A 16,946-nucleotide genomic window follows, 5' to 3' on the forward strand; every position below is an offset into this window, starting at 1 on the left:
TGTCCGAGGCACTTCCCCTGATGGGAATCGCTTTGTGTTGCGTTTGGGCTGCGTACACCACCGCAGAACTGCCCGAGGTGGCGGCGCCCGCTGTAGCTTCTCCAGAGGTGGCGGTCCATGCTGCAGAACCTCCAGAAGCGGCAGGACTCACCTCAGCCCCTTGTATGGTGGTGGCGCCCAGTAATGTACTCTCAACCTGTTGTGTTGCGGTCGAAGAGACCGTTACTAAACTCTCCCTGTGTCCTGAGTTTACTGCTGTACAACCTCCAGAGGTGGCGGCAACTGCTGCAGAACCTCCAGAGGTGTCAGCGGTATCCGTCTGTGAACTCTCGTTCTGTCCTGTCACGGCTATGGAGGCCGTCAATGAACTATCGTTCTGTCCTGTCACAACTATGGAGACTAATTACGAACTTCCTGTGTTCCCTGCCTCGGTCCTTGGGTTCGTGCATGTTCTCTCTTCTTTTTCTGTCTCAGTTCTCCCTAGGTCCCAGGCTCTGCTGTGGGTTCCTGATCTGTCGTGGTGGGCTCCTGCTCTATCTGCTCCACCGTGGTGGTCTTCAGGTCCGTCTGCTCCGCTTTGGTGGTCTTCTGTTCCACCTGTTCCGTCTGCTCCGCTGTGGTGGTCTGCTGTCTGGCTCTGGTGGTCTTCTGCTCCGCCCTGGTGGGCTCCTGCTCTGTCTGTGCCGCCGTGGTGGTCTGTTGTCTGGCTCTGGTGGTCTTCTGCTCCGCCCTGGTGGGCTCCTGCTCTGTCTGCACCGCCGTGGAGATTTTCTGCCCCGTCTGCTCCGCCTGGTGGGCTCCAGTCCCGTCAACTCCGCCCTGGTGGGCTTCAGTTCCGTCTGCTCTGCCGTGGTGGTCTGCTGTCTGGCTCTGGTGGTCTACTGCTCTGCCCTGGTGGGCTCCAGTACGTCTGCTTCGCCCTGGTGGGCTCCAGTCCCGGCCGCTCCACCCTGGTGGGCTCCAGTTCCGTTGACTCCGCCCTGGCTTCCTGCTCTGCTGTGGTCCCCGGCCGCTCCACTTCCACATGGACCTGGCCCTCCGTCCCTCCCTCTGTTCCGCCTCCGCTCCACCACCCTCCTGGATATTGTAGGAGCGTCTGGAAACCGCTCCTTGGGGGTGCTATGTCACGAATCCTGTCCATGAACTTCCATTCAACCTCCACCAGAGGTCACTCACTCACCACATGGACTTTCACACCACACATCAATGGACTCCAATTCCCATCATCCATTACTGATCACAGCTGTCACCAATCACTCATTGCACTAATCACACGCACACCTGATCCTACGCACACACTGATCACATACCTTATTTAAACCATGGACTTTCCTTCCGTTACTGCCGAGTATTGTATGCATTATTGCTGCCCTACAGAGCCCCGTTAGTTTTCCTAGTCTTGCCTTGCCTCGCCTAGCCTTGTCTTTGTCGGATTGTGTTTTCCCCTGCCTGGACTATCGCTGACGTTTTGGATTACTTCTCCTGTCTCGCCCCTTTGGATACTGTTCGCCGATCGTCGACCCACGCTTGTCTTTGTTTACTCTTTGTCTCGCCCATGTTATACCTGTTTGCCACTGTTCGACCCTGCCTGTTATGACCACATCTCTGCTCATTAAAAGTCTGCATATGGATCCGCATGTCTCATGTCTCGTCAGCCCCGTAACATGTTATATTTTTTCTATATTTTCTTAATGACAATGAAATGACTTGTTTATATACTACAAATTTTTTTCATTTCCATTTTTATCACAGAATAAGACAGAAAATATATTTTATAGTTTCTGTAGGTTACTGTAATAAATGCTATTTCAGTTAACACTGAATTTTTCAGATTCTTTATTTAGTACCTGAAAACATACTTAAACCATATATTGTCGCAATCATGCATATGTTGTCGCACATTTTTTATTCAGTTTAGCTGCAGCGATTGCTGGATGCCTTTGTCCATATAAGGGATTTCCTGGCATGTTATTACTTCTATGAGTCCGTTTTGGACTTTCTGCTCGAGAGCGCCCTACAGCTTCGAGTATGAATGAAACACACTGCATGAGAGTGTTCAGCACTCCATAATGTTCACATTGCTTAGTTTTGGATATGAATAAAACGTCAGGGTATCTTTTCTATTTGAATTTAGATCTAGATTTATTTACACTGGTCCCTGAAAACCTCTACATGAACACACTTGCCTGAAAAAGTGTAGGGGATGAATTTATGTTTTATTAAATCTCTCCATCTATGCTTTGATTATCATTCTGAATCTCATCCGGACGCAGTCTTTGATAAAAAACACAATTTTCCTTTTTAAAATGCAATTTACACTCAAGTGTTGATAAAAAAAAAAATGCATGAAGCTAGAATTTTTTTTTTCTTTCTTTTGATGTATTGCGTGTTCAGAAATTCATATTAATATTCTGGGGGCCGTTAAAATTTTTGTGAAAATGATCAAAAATGCAGGGAAAGAGTTAAGTGGTAAAAAGTAGTTGCAAATGTTTTACAAGATACACACACTCATCTCTGCGCCAATAAAATGCACAACACTTTTTACTGCACGTCTTGCATGATTTGGAAGAAAATGAAACACTAAAATGACATTGTTATGTTTCAAGCAGGAAAATTGTAGATTTAGGGATTTTTTTTGCCAATTTGTGTCTTTGAAATTAGCTTAAATTAACATTGAGTCATCACATATGACATTTCATAATGATTCAAGACAAGCACACAAAAAGTGAGCTGATACCATGATGAAACATGGGTCGTGAGGGTTTGTTTGCTCGCCTTCGCCTACAATGCTGAGAGAGTGACAGGCTCTCAATCAATACTGACAATTTGATATGTTTGTGCACAAAGGCCTTTATTACAGGAGAGTTTCACAATTCATGCTGAGGTGGACTGGAGCTCATTCTGACACTGATGGTCTCACAAATGCCAACCATCCTCAATCAATCAACCACTTATATTTATGAATCAACATCAATAATGGACTCAAATGCAAAATCATCTATGCATATTTGTGTAATGTATTTTGGGCTTGCACATTATGTGTGTAATATATTTGCGCTCTGGCTCGGCTGTCCAATATAGTATAAATTTTTTAAAAGATTTTTATATAATAACCTTTTCAGCCTGCAACCTGTCGTAACAGCCTGTTTACAAAACCAATCTTGCTGCACAAAATGTGCTGCTCAAACTGTTCATACTGAAATGATCAGGGACATTGTTAAAAATAAACTTCAGCCACTTTTTCCTAACACTAGGATTCTTCAGAATGACATAAAGAGAGGCTGGAGATGCACGCAGCCAGAAGCAGCTCAAGGTTTGGCAAACTTTCCCACATTTTACTGTTATCATTGGTTTATGTGGTGTTTAGGAAAAATATTATCTATCCTGCTTTCATCTGGTTACCTCAGGTTTTTGATCATCCAGTAGACCTCATTGACGTAATAAACGTGGGCGCTCCTGAGCTGATGCATTCATCATCAGAAAGTTATGTAAATTCAGTTTAGTAAATGCACTTTTTTGACTGGAAAGATAGAGAGGTTCTGGAAGTTTCAGTGCACATCAAGCTCTTTTATGTCAAAAGATCAAGGCATTTGTTTGAAATTTGACTTGCAACTTCTACAAGAGGTGTAACATACTCTGCTAAATTGAATGAAGGTGAAAGGAAAGTGAATATAAATAAAAAAATATTAAATGAAAAACAGAACATATTCTACAGTTTTATTTTTTATATATTATTTGGGTCACTGTTAACTAACTATTAACTTTTGCCTCAAACTCTTAATTTGCTGCTTATTAATAGTTAGTAAGGTAGTTTTAAAGTTTAGGTATGGGGTAGGATTAAGGGATCTAAAATATGTTCATGCAGAATAAGGTATTAATATGTGCTTTATAAATACTAATAAAAAGCCAATATGCTAGTAATATGCATGCTAATAAGCAACTAGTTAATAGTAGGAATTGGTCCTTAAAATAAAGCATTACCATTATATTATAGTTACGTAGTTGTTGCTAATAAACTTTTAAGACTTCTGAAATAACATCTGCTATCACTGACTAACCTGTGTGCTAACATAATTCATGCTTACATTTATCACGATAGCGAAGCTGCTAAATAACGAATGGGTATTAATATGTAGGAACGTTGCTATGGGGGGAAGCAATAAATTGTACAAGAGGGCCAGAAAACCTGGTGATGCCAGTGTCCACATTTACATATTAAAGGGATAGTTCAACCCTTCTTTCTTCAGTTTCTTTCTTCTGTTGAACACAAAAGAAGAATTTAGAAAAATGTGGTAGTTGATGTAGCTATTGACTTCCATATTATTTTTTTCCATACTATGGAAGTCAATGGCTACCGTCAACTGTTTTAATACCAACATTTTTCAAAATTTCTTCTTTTGTGTTCAACAGCTGAAAGAAACTCATACAGGTTTGGAATGACAAGAGGATGAGTAAATGATGACAAAATTACAATTTTGGGATTAACTATTCCTTTAATATGTAAATGAGGGCAGTATTATGTTGATGAGTTCATGGTTTCAAAAGAACAAGAAAAATTCTGTTTTTTTTTGTCCCCTTTTAATGATCAGACTTTTAGTTAGTGCCAAACTGCAGTTTTCATCAGGTTTTTAACGCTTCAATGATGTAATACGCTCATAAATATTCCAAAACTTATGTTTTTTTTTTTGTTTGTTTTTTACACTGAGTGCTGTTTTTTTGTGTGAGCGAGGGCTCAATATAGCACTGGAGGAATGGCAGATAGGGCACTGGACGGCAGCAAAGCCTAATGGATTTCTGGCTTGGTCACCCTCACAGACACACACACACACACACACACACTGCCAAAAAACAAACAGATTGCAGCGCAGTGATTTTTCCAGACAGAACATGTCTTGAGCCTTATCGATTGCCATTTCCACTCTGTCCGGTGCAGAGGAGGATCAGAGAAACCGTCAGGAATGGATACATGTGACTTGTGAAGGAGAGAGAATCCCCTAGCAGACAGAACGCTCCGCTGGGCTCCGGGCCGAGGGGCGTCTCGCACTCTCACCTCGGATTGGACGGATAGTTTGTGTTTTCGCTAAAGTTTTGAAATGTCGGAGTTCAGACTCAAGAACTGGCAAGGTTAAATTCTTAATCTCTTCAATGAACTGATTACTTGCCAGTTCCATGCCTGCTTAAAGTTCTGGTCTATCGGCTAGCAGGATTGAGACTGGCAGCTCAATCCAGTGGTCTTATTCTACATTAGAACAGGTTATACAGCACTGAATCCTAAATGTTTTCTCTTGGTCTGGCCTCTGGCTCCCAGTACATGTATGGGAACTAGAGTCATGAAGAAATCAAGCATGATACAGCATTAAACTGATAGATCAAGTGAACATATAAAAAGTGAAAAGGTCAAGGAGAAATTTCAAGGAGAAATAAATGATGTAAACAACAAATATTCAAATGAATATGGATATATTTCTTATTCATTATAGCAATTTGTAACAAAGTTAAAAACATCCTAAAACCAATTTCCAAATTTAGACTGGATTCTGAATGCCAGATTTTCAGTGTGGACTTTTGGATGTCACTGGTATCGTTCCATATGGCTCTTTTTTTTCAAGCCAGTCTTTGTGATCATGACTTGTTGGGCTGAGAACAAATAGAGTCACAGCTGGTTTGAGCTCTGTGAAACTCTCAGATCTCATTTGGAGCGCTTTGCCGGTATTAATCAGGTTTGAATTATCACAGGCATGCAGTAGCTGCCAATGAGATTTGCACTGAGGTTTTGACTGTACGTCACAGATTTCTCATTTGCACTAGATGGAAAAAATGCTCAGCTGCCCAACTCAAAGCCAGGAATCCAAATATCATTAATCCAATCTGATGATATTTTAAAATATTAACAAGTCTAATTATAATTTAGCTCATTATTTATGTGTCCCTGTAGAGAATCTGATTATTTGAGTTGATAAAAGATTTTATAATCATCTGGTGTGTCCAAATCTTTAAATACATTTTCAGATGAACTATTCCTGGATTGAGGTTATTATAGTTAACTAAGACCATAAAAAACATTTTTTTATTTGGAATAAAATATTTCTATCTATCTATCTATCTATCTATCTATCTATCTATCTATCTATCTATCTATCTATCTATCTATCTATCTATCTATCTATCTATCTATCTATCTATCTATCTATCTATCTTAAACCTTTTATATCAGCTATTTAATTTATTTAGTTTAACTCGCACTAAAATAAGAAACTAAAACAAAATAAAAACATATATAGACATATTTTAAAAAACAAGAACTAATAAAAAGGACAAAAACACTACAAAATAAATTAAAATGCAAACAGCTATAATGCTATGGGTTCTTTCTCATTAATCTGAATCATGAGAAATTCAGATGCATTATATGCATATATATGTTATTCCTGCATATTTTATGAGTGCAATTTGTAAAACACAATTTGTTTATACTCACATTACCTTAAATTGCCTTTTTAACATATCATTTCAAGTTTTATCATGATGTTATATTGATCTAGAATATTGTGTTCAGATATTATTGCTTATAAACCATCACATAAAATTAGATTGTAACATATGTAAAGCATATTCTTCAGAGGTTGCTAAGGCAACAGATGGTAGTAAATACATAAGACACTTAACAGGTTTGCTTTTTCATAGTGAATAAGATTATGTGGACTACTGGGATTCTAATGTCTGGTTAACCAGTCTGCACTGCTTTTGTATTAGGAAAGCAAATGGAAATTGAATAATCTGATAATCTGAAAGCCTTCCATTAAAAGAATAATGATGGAACATATAATAAGTAGTGTTGTTATCACATGCTGTCCAATCACACTTATGGATCTGAGGAAAAACTCAAATAAACGGGGTGAATTGAGGATAATTAGCACATAGCATTTAAATTATTAAACAATTGGTATGAGAGAGAACAGCAAATTTAAATTATGACATAAAACTGCAAATTTGAGGTATCGGTGGCAGTAGTGACATTCTGAGACATACTACTGATATACTGTATATAACAACATAAACTTGTTCACATTATTTCATACATTTAACTGATATATGTAAGCTTTTTAGCTTAAAATGCAATAAATAAATAAATAAAAATAAATAAAAATTAAATGCTTTTATTAATATCATTTGAAGTGTTCTGATTTAAGCATTTTATACACTCTCAGAAAAAGTGCAAAGCTGTCAATGATATGGTATCCTAAGGTGCAAAAGTTAAACGGTACAACTTCTTAAAAATGTTTTTTATCTTATTTACCCTAGAATGGTATATATTGGTATAATGGTATAAATTACAATGTGTATTTTATTCGTGTAATTTACAGTGTTACAACCAAAATTTACAACCAGATTTAACCTTAACACATTAACTTCATTAATTCCTGACTGACAGCAGTGGCAGCTGCAGGTGCATTTCAAATGTGGGGATGCACAGATGCCACCTTGTCAACAACAAAATCTGTATTCACATATATATTTTTTATCACAGTGACTATCTGGAATGCTGCTAAAAGCAGCTTCTTACTTCTCACTACGTGTTTCCCGCACCCTCTTAGAGCAATCGCCATTGATTTACACATTACACTCAGCTTATCTGAAACAACACAAGAAGGCATTTTCCTTTGCCCTCCTCCTTAAAAAGTATTAAAACAGTGACTCAAAATCTATTTTTCACGTGCCTGCCTCCTTCACTCTCTCATCACTTCATTAGTTCCCCATCATTCTTTTACATCCTTCATTCAATCGGCACGTCTGGCAACACCAAATTGTAGGAAACGAGGGCACACAAGACTGTGTGTGTTTTCGGAGGTCTTTTCTTCTGATTTGCCCTCAGGCTGATTGGCGTAAGGCGAGTACGGCTGCCTTTTGTTCCTCTGCTGACTCTGAGCTCAATTATGTTCTCTCTCCTGTACAACATACAAAGGCTGCTGGCTTTTCACGGGCGTCTCTAATGGAGAACTACTGCTGTGGGTTAATGATGCCTGCATTACAGACATCTGTGAGGAATAGTGAGGCCTTTTCATCTGCAGTAGTACCTCGACCCATGCTGGCGACTCTATAGTTTGGAACTCTACAGTTTTTCCTTGTAAGCATTGCAAAGTGACTCCAAGTATATAGCTTATTAGAGCTCAAGCAATGTGGCTGTCAAATAGCATAACCACATAGAAAACTGTACTAAGAGCACAGTGTGTAGCTTAAAAGGCTAGTGTAAAAACAGGAAATTAGGGCATAGCCTAATAGAGCTCTGTAAGTCTTCAACTACTGTAGACGCAGCTACTGTGCCATTCACTTCCGCTAATAATCGCACATATGCTACTTCAAGACACATCCAGATACTCCTTGCTAATTAGTACTTTGCTGCAGTACTCTGAGTGCTGATTAGGTGGTAGCTTATTCAGATCGCCTGAACCCGACTAGTTCTTCCCGTCACGTATGCGAAGACTTATTAGAAGGCTTCTCTGAATTTTTCTGCATTAGACGTCTGGTTCCCTCTAGAGCTAAACCTTCAGTCACAGCATGTGAGCTCAGACTGCACCAAGCTTAGGGAGTACTTTATATGACAGAGCACAGATATAAAGACCGGGGTAGCTGCTCACCACCATATGTGGTGTTTTGGATGCTGGTGTGCTGATTTCTCAACTGTAGCTTCTTAACATAGGTTGAACAGTTTCACCAGTTGGCACCGCTTAGCATGGCTGCAGTGCTCCACAATCTACACCAGCACCAAAACACCGCTAACCAGCCTGGAGCAGATAAAGGTTCAAGGTTAAGCTGGTTAGCATGGCCCAGATTTTCTATACATAAATAGAATTGTGGCTCACCTAAATATGGACCAACACATAACAGAGTTAAAGGTAATTTACTCCCCCTGTGCCTCTAAAACAGGCCATCTAAAAAACAAAAAAACAAAACAAAAGCAATGAAACACAAAGCAAAGCTAATCAAAACAGAAAAAGAAACAAAGAAAAGCAAAATATAGCAAAATAAAAGCAATGAAACGATGCAAAGCAACACAGAGCAAAAAAGCAATGAAACACAATGCAATGCAAAGCAAACAGCAAAAACTAAACAAAACAAAAGCAATGAAATAGCTCAAAGCAAAACAGAGCGAAAAAAACCCCAAAAGCAATGAAACACAATGCAATGCAAAACAGCAGAAAAACTAAAAGCAAAAGCAATGAAACGACCTAAATCAAAACAGCAAAAAAAAACAAAAAAAGCACTGAAACACAACGCAAAGCAAAACAGAGCAAAAAACAAAAGCAAGGCAAGAAACAAACAAAAGCAAAACAACGCAAAGCAGAGAAACCGAGCAAAAAAACTAAAATAAAAGCAAAGCAAAACAGAACAGAAAAACAAACACAATCAAAAAACTAAAATCAATAGAAAAAGAGCAAAGCAAACAAAAACAAGACAAAACAAAAAAACAAAAGCAAAGCAAATCAGGACAAAAATAAAACAAAGGCAAAGAAAATAAAACAAAATTGAAAAAATAAATAAATAAATAATTATATTGAGGGAGCACAATCAAATAATACAACTACAACTTTGGGCCACTCATTAATATGGTATTAATCTAATTTCTGATGGAGAAACCTCTCCAGAATAGTGGGCATATTTATGGCTAATTGTTTAAAACAGATGTCATGTAGGTGCCACTTAGCTTTTACTGAAGCAGTTCCTAGTGAAATGTTGCCGCCCTTTGATCCAGAGCCAATTTGTGTCGTATATGCATATCTCATCATTTCCAGATCACTGAGCCCATCCGAGTTATTAAGTTATTAAGTCATGTCGAACAAACAGCCTGGATGACTCACGGGCGAGCTACATTTACTCGTGCATGGAACAGCCGATCTCTCCTCCTACAGCCAGCGTAATATCATAACTCAAGAGCTGTTTATAAAAGACGACCAAAGCGCGGATGTTTTTGCCATCTTGCTGAGTGGTGGCTGGGCTGATTGCACCTCCTCCTCGCAGAGCGGGAAGAAGAAAAAACAAAGTGCGCGAACAAGCCAAGCAAATCGGTTTAATACCTGATTCATTTTATGGATGCAGAGGTGGACAGAAATAGCACCAATTGTCATAATTACTCTAAGACATGCATTTATGTTGAGACTGTGTCACAGTCATTAGCCAGAATCATGTGTTAAGCGGAGTTCAATGAACTAATGAATGATTCAGTGCACAGAACAGCTCGCACACTAAAATTCATGAATTACTGTGCAAATGACTGGAGGAAAATGACACCGTGTTAGTGAATATCTGCATGATTGTGCAGCGCTTTCATTGCGTCTGCTAGCGCTTTCCATCCAACTTCCATTTACTTGCACATCTACATATATAAATCACACTGATGCAAGTCGTGTTTTATGCATGACGAATACTTAATTCTGAGCACTTCGGTCTGATAAAAAGTTACATTAAAAAGTGATAGCCGTAGAGGTCGAAGGCGGTCACTGAAGAACAATTGCGCAGAAATGGAGAGCGATGAAAGTGCTGTCACTCAAGTCTCACCTGGTCCCATGGACAGATGATCCCACCGAAGAACATGAAGAGGTAACCCATGGCAACCAGACAACCCCAGATGAGCAGGGAAAAGAGGCGGAGAAGCTTTTTGAAGACCGACTCAATGCAGACGAGGATGAAGATGGCGAGAAAAATGGCCAGAGTTGTGGGCACAGTCATGATGAAGGCCATGTGTTCCTCCATGGTCTGTGGAAACACAATGACAGTTCACGGCTCATTCACAAGCAGATGAAGAAGAGAACTGTCTATTGAGATACGGTGGAAAAGAACAGACAAGGCATATTCGCTTGCACATTTAGAGCTGGATTAAACACAATGAACAACTGAAAGACAGACTCTTCTGAGTCAATGACAAAATAATGAAACTCTGACCCTAACCTCAGATTCTGAACCAGAATCCAGTCTATTCTGTTCAAACTTTTCCATTAGCATAATGTATTCTGTCAAAGTGTGACAGTTGTGTTTTACTGTTGAATTATTAATATGAACAATTAACATTTGAAAAACACTCAAACTGTTAGTGCGGTAGTGTTATATTGAGTTTGTGCTCATAAAATGTAATCAAATCAATTAATGTACATTAAAATCAACATTTGCAACCCATTTCACTTCCATAATGTGGCATATTTGAGTGAAACAGGATATGCAACGAAAAATGTGAACCGGATAAACTGATAAACACTGAAAATAAATATTTGTGGTCACTTAAATATTTTGTAATGCTTTTGAAAGAAGTCTCTTCCGCTCACCAAGGATGTATTTAATTGATTTAAAAAAAACAAAAAACAAAAAAACAACAGTAATATTGTGAAATATTATTACAATTTAAAATAACTGTCTTGTATTTGAATATATGTACATTACTTGGGGCCGGTCGGTTAATGTTTTTTTTTTTAATGTTCTCACCAATGCTGTATTTAATTGGGTCAAAATGCAGTAAAACAGTAATATTGTAAAACATTATTACAATTTAAGATTAACTGTTTTATTTAAAATACTTGTATTTGACTATATGTACACTGTTCAAAAAATTTGGCGTCAGAAATGTTTTTTAATGTAATTTGTTTTTAATTTTGAATGTTCCCACCAATGCCGCGTTTAATTTGGTCAAAAATCCAGTAAAAACAGTAATATTGTGAAATATTATTACAATTTAATGTAACTGTCTTCTATTGCAATATGTTAAAATGTAATTTATTCCCGTGACACAAAGCTGAATTTTCAGCATCATTACTCCAGTCTTCAGTGTCACATGATCCTTAAGAAAACATTGTAATATGCTGATTTGCTGCTCAAGAAACATTTCTTATTATTATCAATGTTGAAAACAGTTGTGCTGCTTAATATTTTAGTGGAAATCAGGATTCTTTGATGAATAGAAAGCTCAAAATAATAGCATTTATTTGAAATTATAATGTTTTGTAACATTATAAGTGTCTTTACAATCACTTTCGATCGATTTAATGCATCCTTGCTGAATTAATTTCTTTCCGAAAAATCTTACTGGCCACTTTTACAGTGCTTCGGTGTTGTTTTGGAGGCTTTAATATCTACAATAGTCTGTAATAAATGCAACAGCATGGAAAGGAACGATCAGTACACTTTTCAATTTCTTCTTTTCAATTTCACGGTACGAAGTAGGTAATACTGATTTGGAATGATATGAGGTTGAGTAAATGATTTATTTTTGGTAGGACTATCTATTTAAAAGAGTAAATAAGATCAATTTAGTTTAACGGTGACTTTAAAGAGGCAAACTGTAACCTTTCATAAAGTCTATTTCTACCTGAAGCTCTTGTCACCATTCAGTAATTCTCTATTTGAGGGACTCAGTCTAGACTTACAGTCACACACTCACAGACTGTTCATCTACTGCAGATGGAGACAGAAATAGACAGAGCTGCAGCAGGAGGGTACAGTCAGATGAGAGAATTTTAATAACTACATTATAGCTACATTATCTATGCAGATTTATTGCAGATGACTCATGACATATGCCATGGAGGGTTTATTATGGTTTGATTTGAGCAAAGACGACTTCATCCTCTGGCCACCATAAAAGCTTTTCTAAAAAAATATATATATATCACAGACTACAACCACGCAATTCGGGTAGTAATGATTTATTTGAGGTGTGTGTGTGTGGCTTGTACGGGTGCTGTAGATGTGGGTAATGTGGTGTTGCACCATCGGTTCAGATGACTGTGTCTGTGTTTTGTGAATGATGAGAGAGCATTGAGCTGGCAAACTCACAGTAATATAATTCCTGTACCACAGTATGACTCACCAGCCATTAGAGGAGACACCCCAGGGAGTACTACAAATTCAAGGGAACTCTGGCACACAGATCGAATCTCAATGAACTCTTGGGGAACACACCCTTTCTGTTTCCATTAGTCACAGACAGAGAAGTGCCCACACCTGTTCCTCTTTTTCATGCACTAAAAATAACTCAACATTGATTATAACTTGATATTGAAATTGAAAGAAAGTGATGCTCGATTGTGAAAAAGTTGCTGTTACAAAGCTAGAGTGTTGATAGATGGTTGCTAAGACGTTCTGAGTGATTGTTACAGGCTCAAGTCAATAGAGCACTGCAGGGAATTTAGCTAATTGGTTTTTTGAATGGGATTTTGGTTGAATGCCTGAAATAATGTATGTGGTGAACACAAGCTCAAGTTATTTTCACGTTTTATTCCACCATATAAAATTTAGGTGTCTTGAGTTGCTAACAAGTGGGTAAATGCGACTACAGAGACTGTCATTAAACATCATCACCCTGAACAGGTAAACTCATCTGCTCACTAGTCGCTTTGACAGCCTCATTGTGTTTATATCCGCGCTCTTGTAAATTATTCCAACTCAAAATTTCAGGGAAAATGTTTTTTAAAAAAGACATGTATTTTGGCATATTTTGTTTAGAGCCTATGCTTGGATTTCTACTTCTGAAGATTGCATTTAAGCTTCAAAATTCACAAATGATCATCATGATGAACAAAAAATGTAAGAATCATAAACTTTTGTTGGACACATTTTCTGCAATAATAAAAAATAAAAGAAATAAAATAAAGGAAAAAATCCTATAGGGTTTTTGTTGGGGGAACCAGGGTGATGTCAACAAAATATTTGTATTACTAAAAAGGCACATTAAAACGGCATATGAAAACTTCATACCGCACATTCATAATTTGTTGTTATTACTTTGTGCAGATTTTATTGGGTTTGCCTTGTCACAGACCAAGATTTTTTTATCTAACAATGTGAAAAGCCATAAATAAATCATTATTACTTAAAATCATCATTATCATCATTATTTAAAACTATGGTAAACTAAAATAATAATAATAAAAAAATATTTTTTTCAAGTGCATATTTTTTTCCAAGAATTACAACAGATGCAGTGCAATTTTGACCATGTTGAACTTATTTACTCATAATACATTTTTGGTGAAGTACTTGTTTAAAGGGATGCTCCACCCAAATATTCTCTCATCATTTACTCACCATCATGCCATTCCAGACGATTTTCCTTCTTCAGATAAGTGCAAAGGAAAAATAATCCATCTCTGTGAGTTCACATACAAAGGACCCACAAAGCTGATGCTTCAAAAAGCATGCAAAGCAAACTCGATGGTAAACCATACAACCTCAACAGATGAACCAATGTCTTCTAAAGCAATTTTGAATATACTATTGTTTGCAGTGAATTCTCATATGTGCATTTAAATGATTAGTATTTTTCTCACACACACTTATTGTTTTGCTTTAGAAGACAGTGATTTATCTAATGGGGTTGAGTGAGTTATCATTGTGTTCACTTTGTGTTGTTTTTGAAGTGTCGACTTTTGAGGTCCTACACACTTGCATTATATGGATTCACAGAGGTGGATTATTTGCCTAAAAATCTTAATTCGTGTTCATCTGAAGAAAGACAGTTTGAAGACTGAGACGACGTGAAGGTGAGTAAATGATGAGAGAATTTTCATTTTTGTGTGGATATCCCTTTCACAAGTAGACAACAGTGTCAGTGAAGAACGCCGTGGAGATATGTGACGTGTGAAGAACAAGACAAATCAAGCTAAATATCACTTGCTAACAGAATATTTTTGTGTGTCGTTTCCAATAAAGCTGTAATTTTGTCAAATTATGACAAAATGTGAAAGTATTCATCATCAAAACAAAAGAGCCTGTCTGTTTATTCCAAAAATGTTCAAAATGCCACATCCACTATCGCCATGTCTATCACTTGAAAATACAAAATATCATTTGAGATTTTCAAAAATAAAACAACAATATAGACAGGATAATGTTAGTCTACAAAATAATTAATTATATTTTTAATTATTTATGTTATAAACAAACCCAGGGCCAAATGTGTGTGTGTAGTTTAAAAACACTCATAAATCTATGCGCATTTCTTGCTTAGCATGTTTGTCAACTGGACACTCTCAGAAAAAAATAAAAAGCTACAAAAGCTGTCACTGGGACAGTATCTTTTTAAAAGGTACACGTTTGTACCTTATTTACCCCTAAAGGCTGCATATAAGTGACTTAAAGGTGCCATTCATGTCTAGCATCATTCATGTCTGCAGCGTAAATGGTGCGAGTTATGCACCAAGGATTATATTAAGGTTTGTTTAAACCCTCATATATGCAATAATAATGCTTGCCTTAGCAAACACCATTAACAATATGCACCCGTTTGACATTCCCCTTCCTCTTTCCAGGGCAATTATAATTAAATGTCTACATCAAAGTGCAGATTCACTGCCTACATGATTAGCCCTAAAATCCCCATTTTAGACCCATTCCCACCAGCCCTTCTCCTTCCTGTTCTCCTACTCTCATCATTCTTTCATCCCTCACAGCATGAATCAGACTTGGCCAGCTGATTGTGCATTTGAGCCCATTTAAATCCATTTAACTCCATTTTGCAGGGGCCACAAAGGCATGGAGACACACACATCAGGGTGCTTTGTTACAGCGCTATCCCTTCCACAGGCACTTCCTGTTCATTTGTCTGGGCATCATTTCAGTTTAATGTGAGTTTGTGTGTGTTTACTGTGGTTTTGCAACCCTGCAGACTTGCTGATGGGACAAAAATTTAAAACATGTCACTCACCGTCAGCAGAAAGCAAACACCATACCCACACATTCATGTATTTTTAACTGTCAAAACAGAGCCACATTTTTCATTATCTCACAATTGCAGTACAAAAAATAAAAAATAAAGGAGAAAGAAAAGAAAATCGACTCTTGTATTGCATTTTGCAACGTGCGTATATAATTCCACTGCTGCGCACCTGTAATTTTTGGAACGTTACGGAGTCATGCATTTTTCATACTCTTATTATTCTTCCAAAGTACTGACAGACACATTATCTCACACAAGCATCTATTACAGCTTGCTCATCAGTTCTGTATCCATATTTACACTCAGCTTTAAAATAAAATAAAGCTACAGTGCCAACAAAAGATTTGAATAAACCTGTCACACTTTCAAGCATGTTTCTCCCAAAAAATAAAAAAATTGCTGAAAGATGTAGATAAGTTTGTTTCTTCAAGGGAACAGATTTGGAGAAATGTAGCATTTTACATCCCTTGCTCAGCAATGGATGCTCTGCAGTGAATGGGTGCCGTCAGAATCAAAACAGCTGATAAAAACATCACAATAATTCACAAGTAATCCACACAACTCCAGTCCATCAATAAACATCTTCTGAAATGAAAAGATGCGTGTTTGTTAGAAACAAATCCATCATTAAGAAGTTTTAACTTTAAACTGCTATATAGCCCATAGTCCATAATTCAAAATAACGCTTCCTCCAGTGAAAAAGTCCATTTCCTGTTGTCCTTTCATATCAGTATCCACTGAGGTATTTGTTTAAAACTGTTTTCATACTGCTTTTGATTGTAAACGGTGCTTGATCTGTGCATATTTCTCTTTAGGCAAGATTAATTTTCACTGAAGAAAGGAATATTATTAGCAAGAAGATATGGTTTGAAGTTAAAAACACCTCAAAGGTGGATTTGTTTCTTACAAACATGCTAATTTTTACTTCACAAAATGTGAACTGATGGACTGGAGTGGTGTGGATTACTTGTGGATTATTGGGTAGCATTTTATTTCGATGGTCCACTTTATACATTCTACTAACAGTAAGTAACTTTCATTAGACAGTCTAACCGATTGTGTAACCAATTATTGTGATGTTTTTATCAGCTGTTTGGACTCTCATTCTGACGGCACCCATTCACTCCAGAGGATCCATTGGTGAGCAAGTGATGTAATGCTACATTTTTCCAAATTTGTAGTTGATGAAGAAACAAACTCATCGACATCTCGGACGGCCTGAGGGTGAGTAAATTTTCATTTTCGG

At 37.5% G+C, this 16,946-nt stretch overlaps 1 protein-coding gene across 6 annotated transcripts in view; it reads right to left on the bottom strand.

Moving 5' to 3' along the window:
* The window catches only part of adcy2b (adenylate cyclase 2b (brain)), an 88,224-nt gene that overhangs the window by 50,067 nt on the left and 21,211 nt on the right, over positions 1–16,946 (bottom strand). For all 6 annotated transcript variants that reach the window (XR_009267331.1, XM_058753961.1, XM_058753962.1 and 3 more), the window contains one exon: positions 10,555–10,752. Coding sequence is in view for 5 of the 6 variants with exons in the window: in XM_058753961.1 (XP_058609944.1) it covers positions 10,555–10,752 (198 nt within the window). In the remaining variant the exon portion in view is untranslated. The remainder of the gene's footprint in view (positions 1–10,554; positions 10,753–16,946) is intronic.

The sequence above is a fragment of the Onychostoma macrolepis genome, chromosome 19, assembly GCF_012432095.1.
Source record: "Onychostoma macrolepis isolate SWU-2019 chromosome 19, ASM1243209v1, whole genome shotgun sequence".
Taxonomy (NCBI): Eukaryota; Metazoa; Chordata; class Actinopteri; order Cypriniformes; family Cyprinidae; genus Onychostoma; species Onychostoma macrolepis.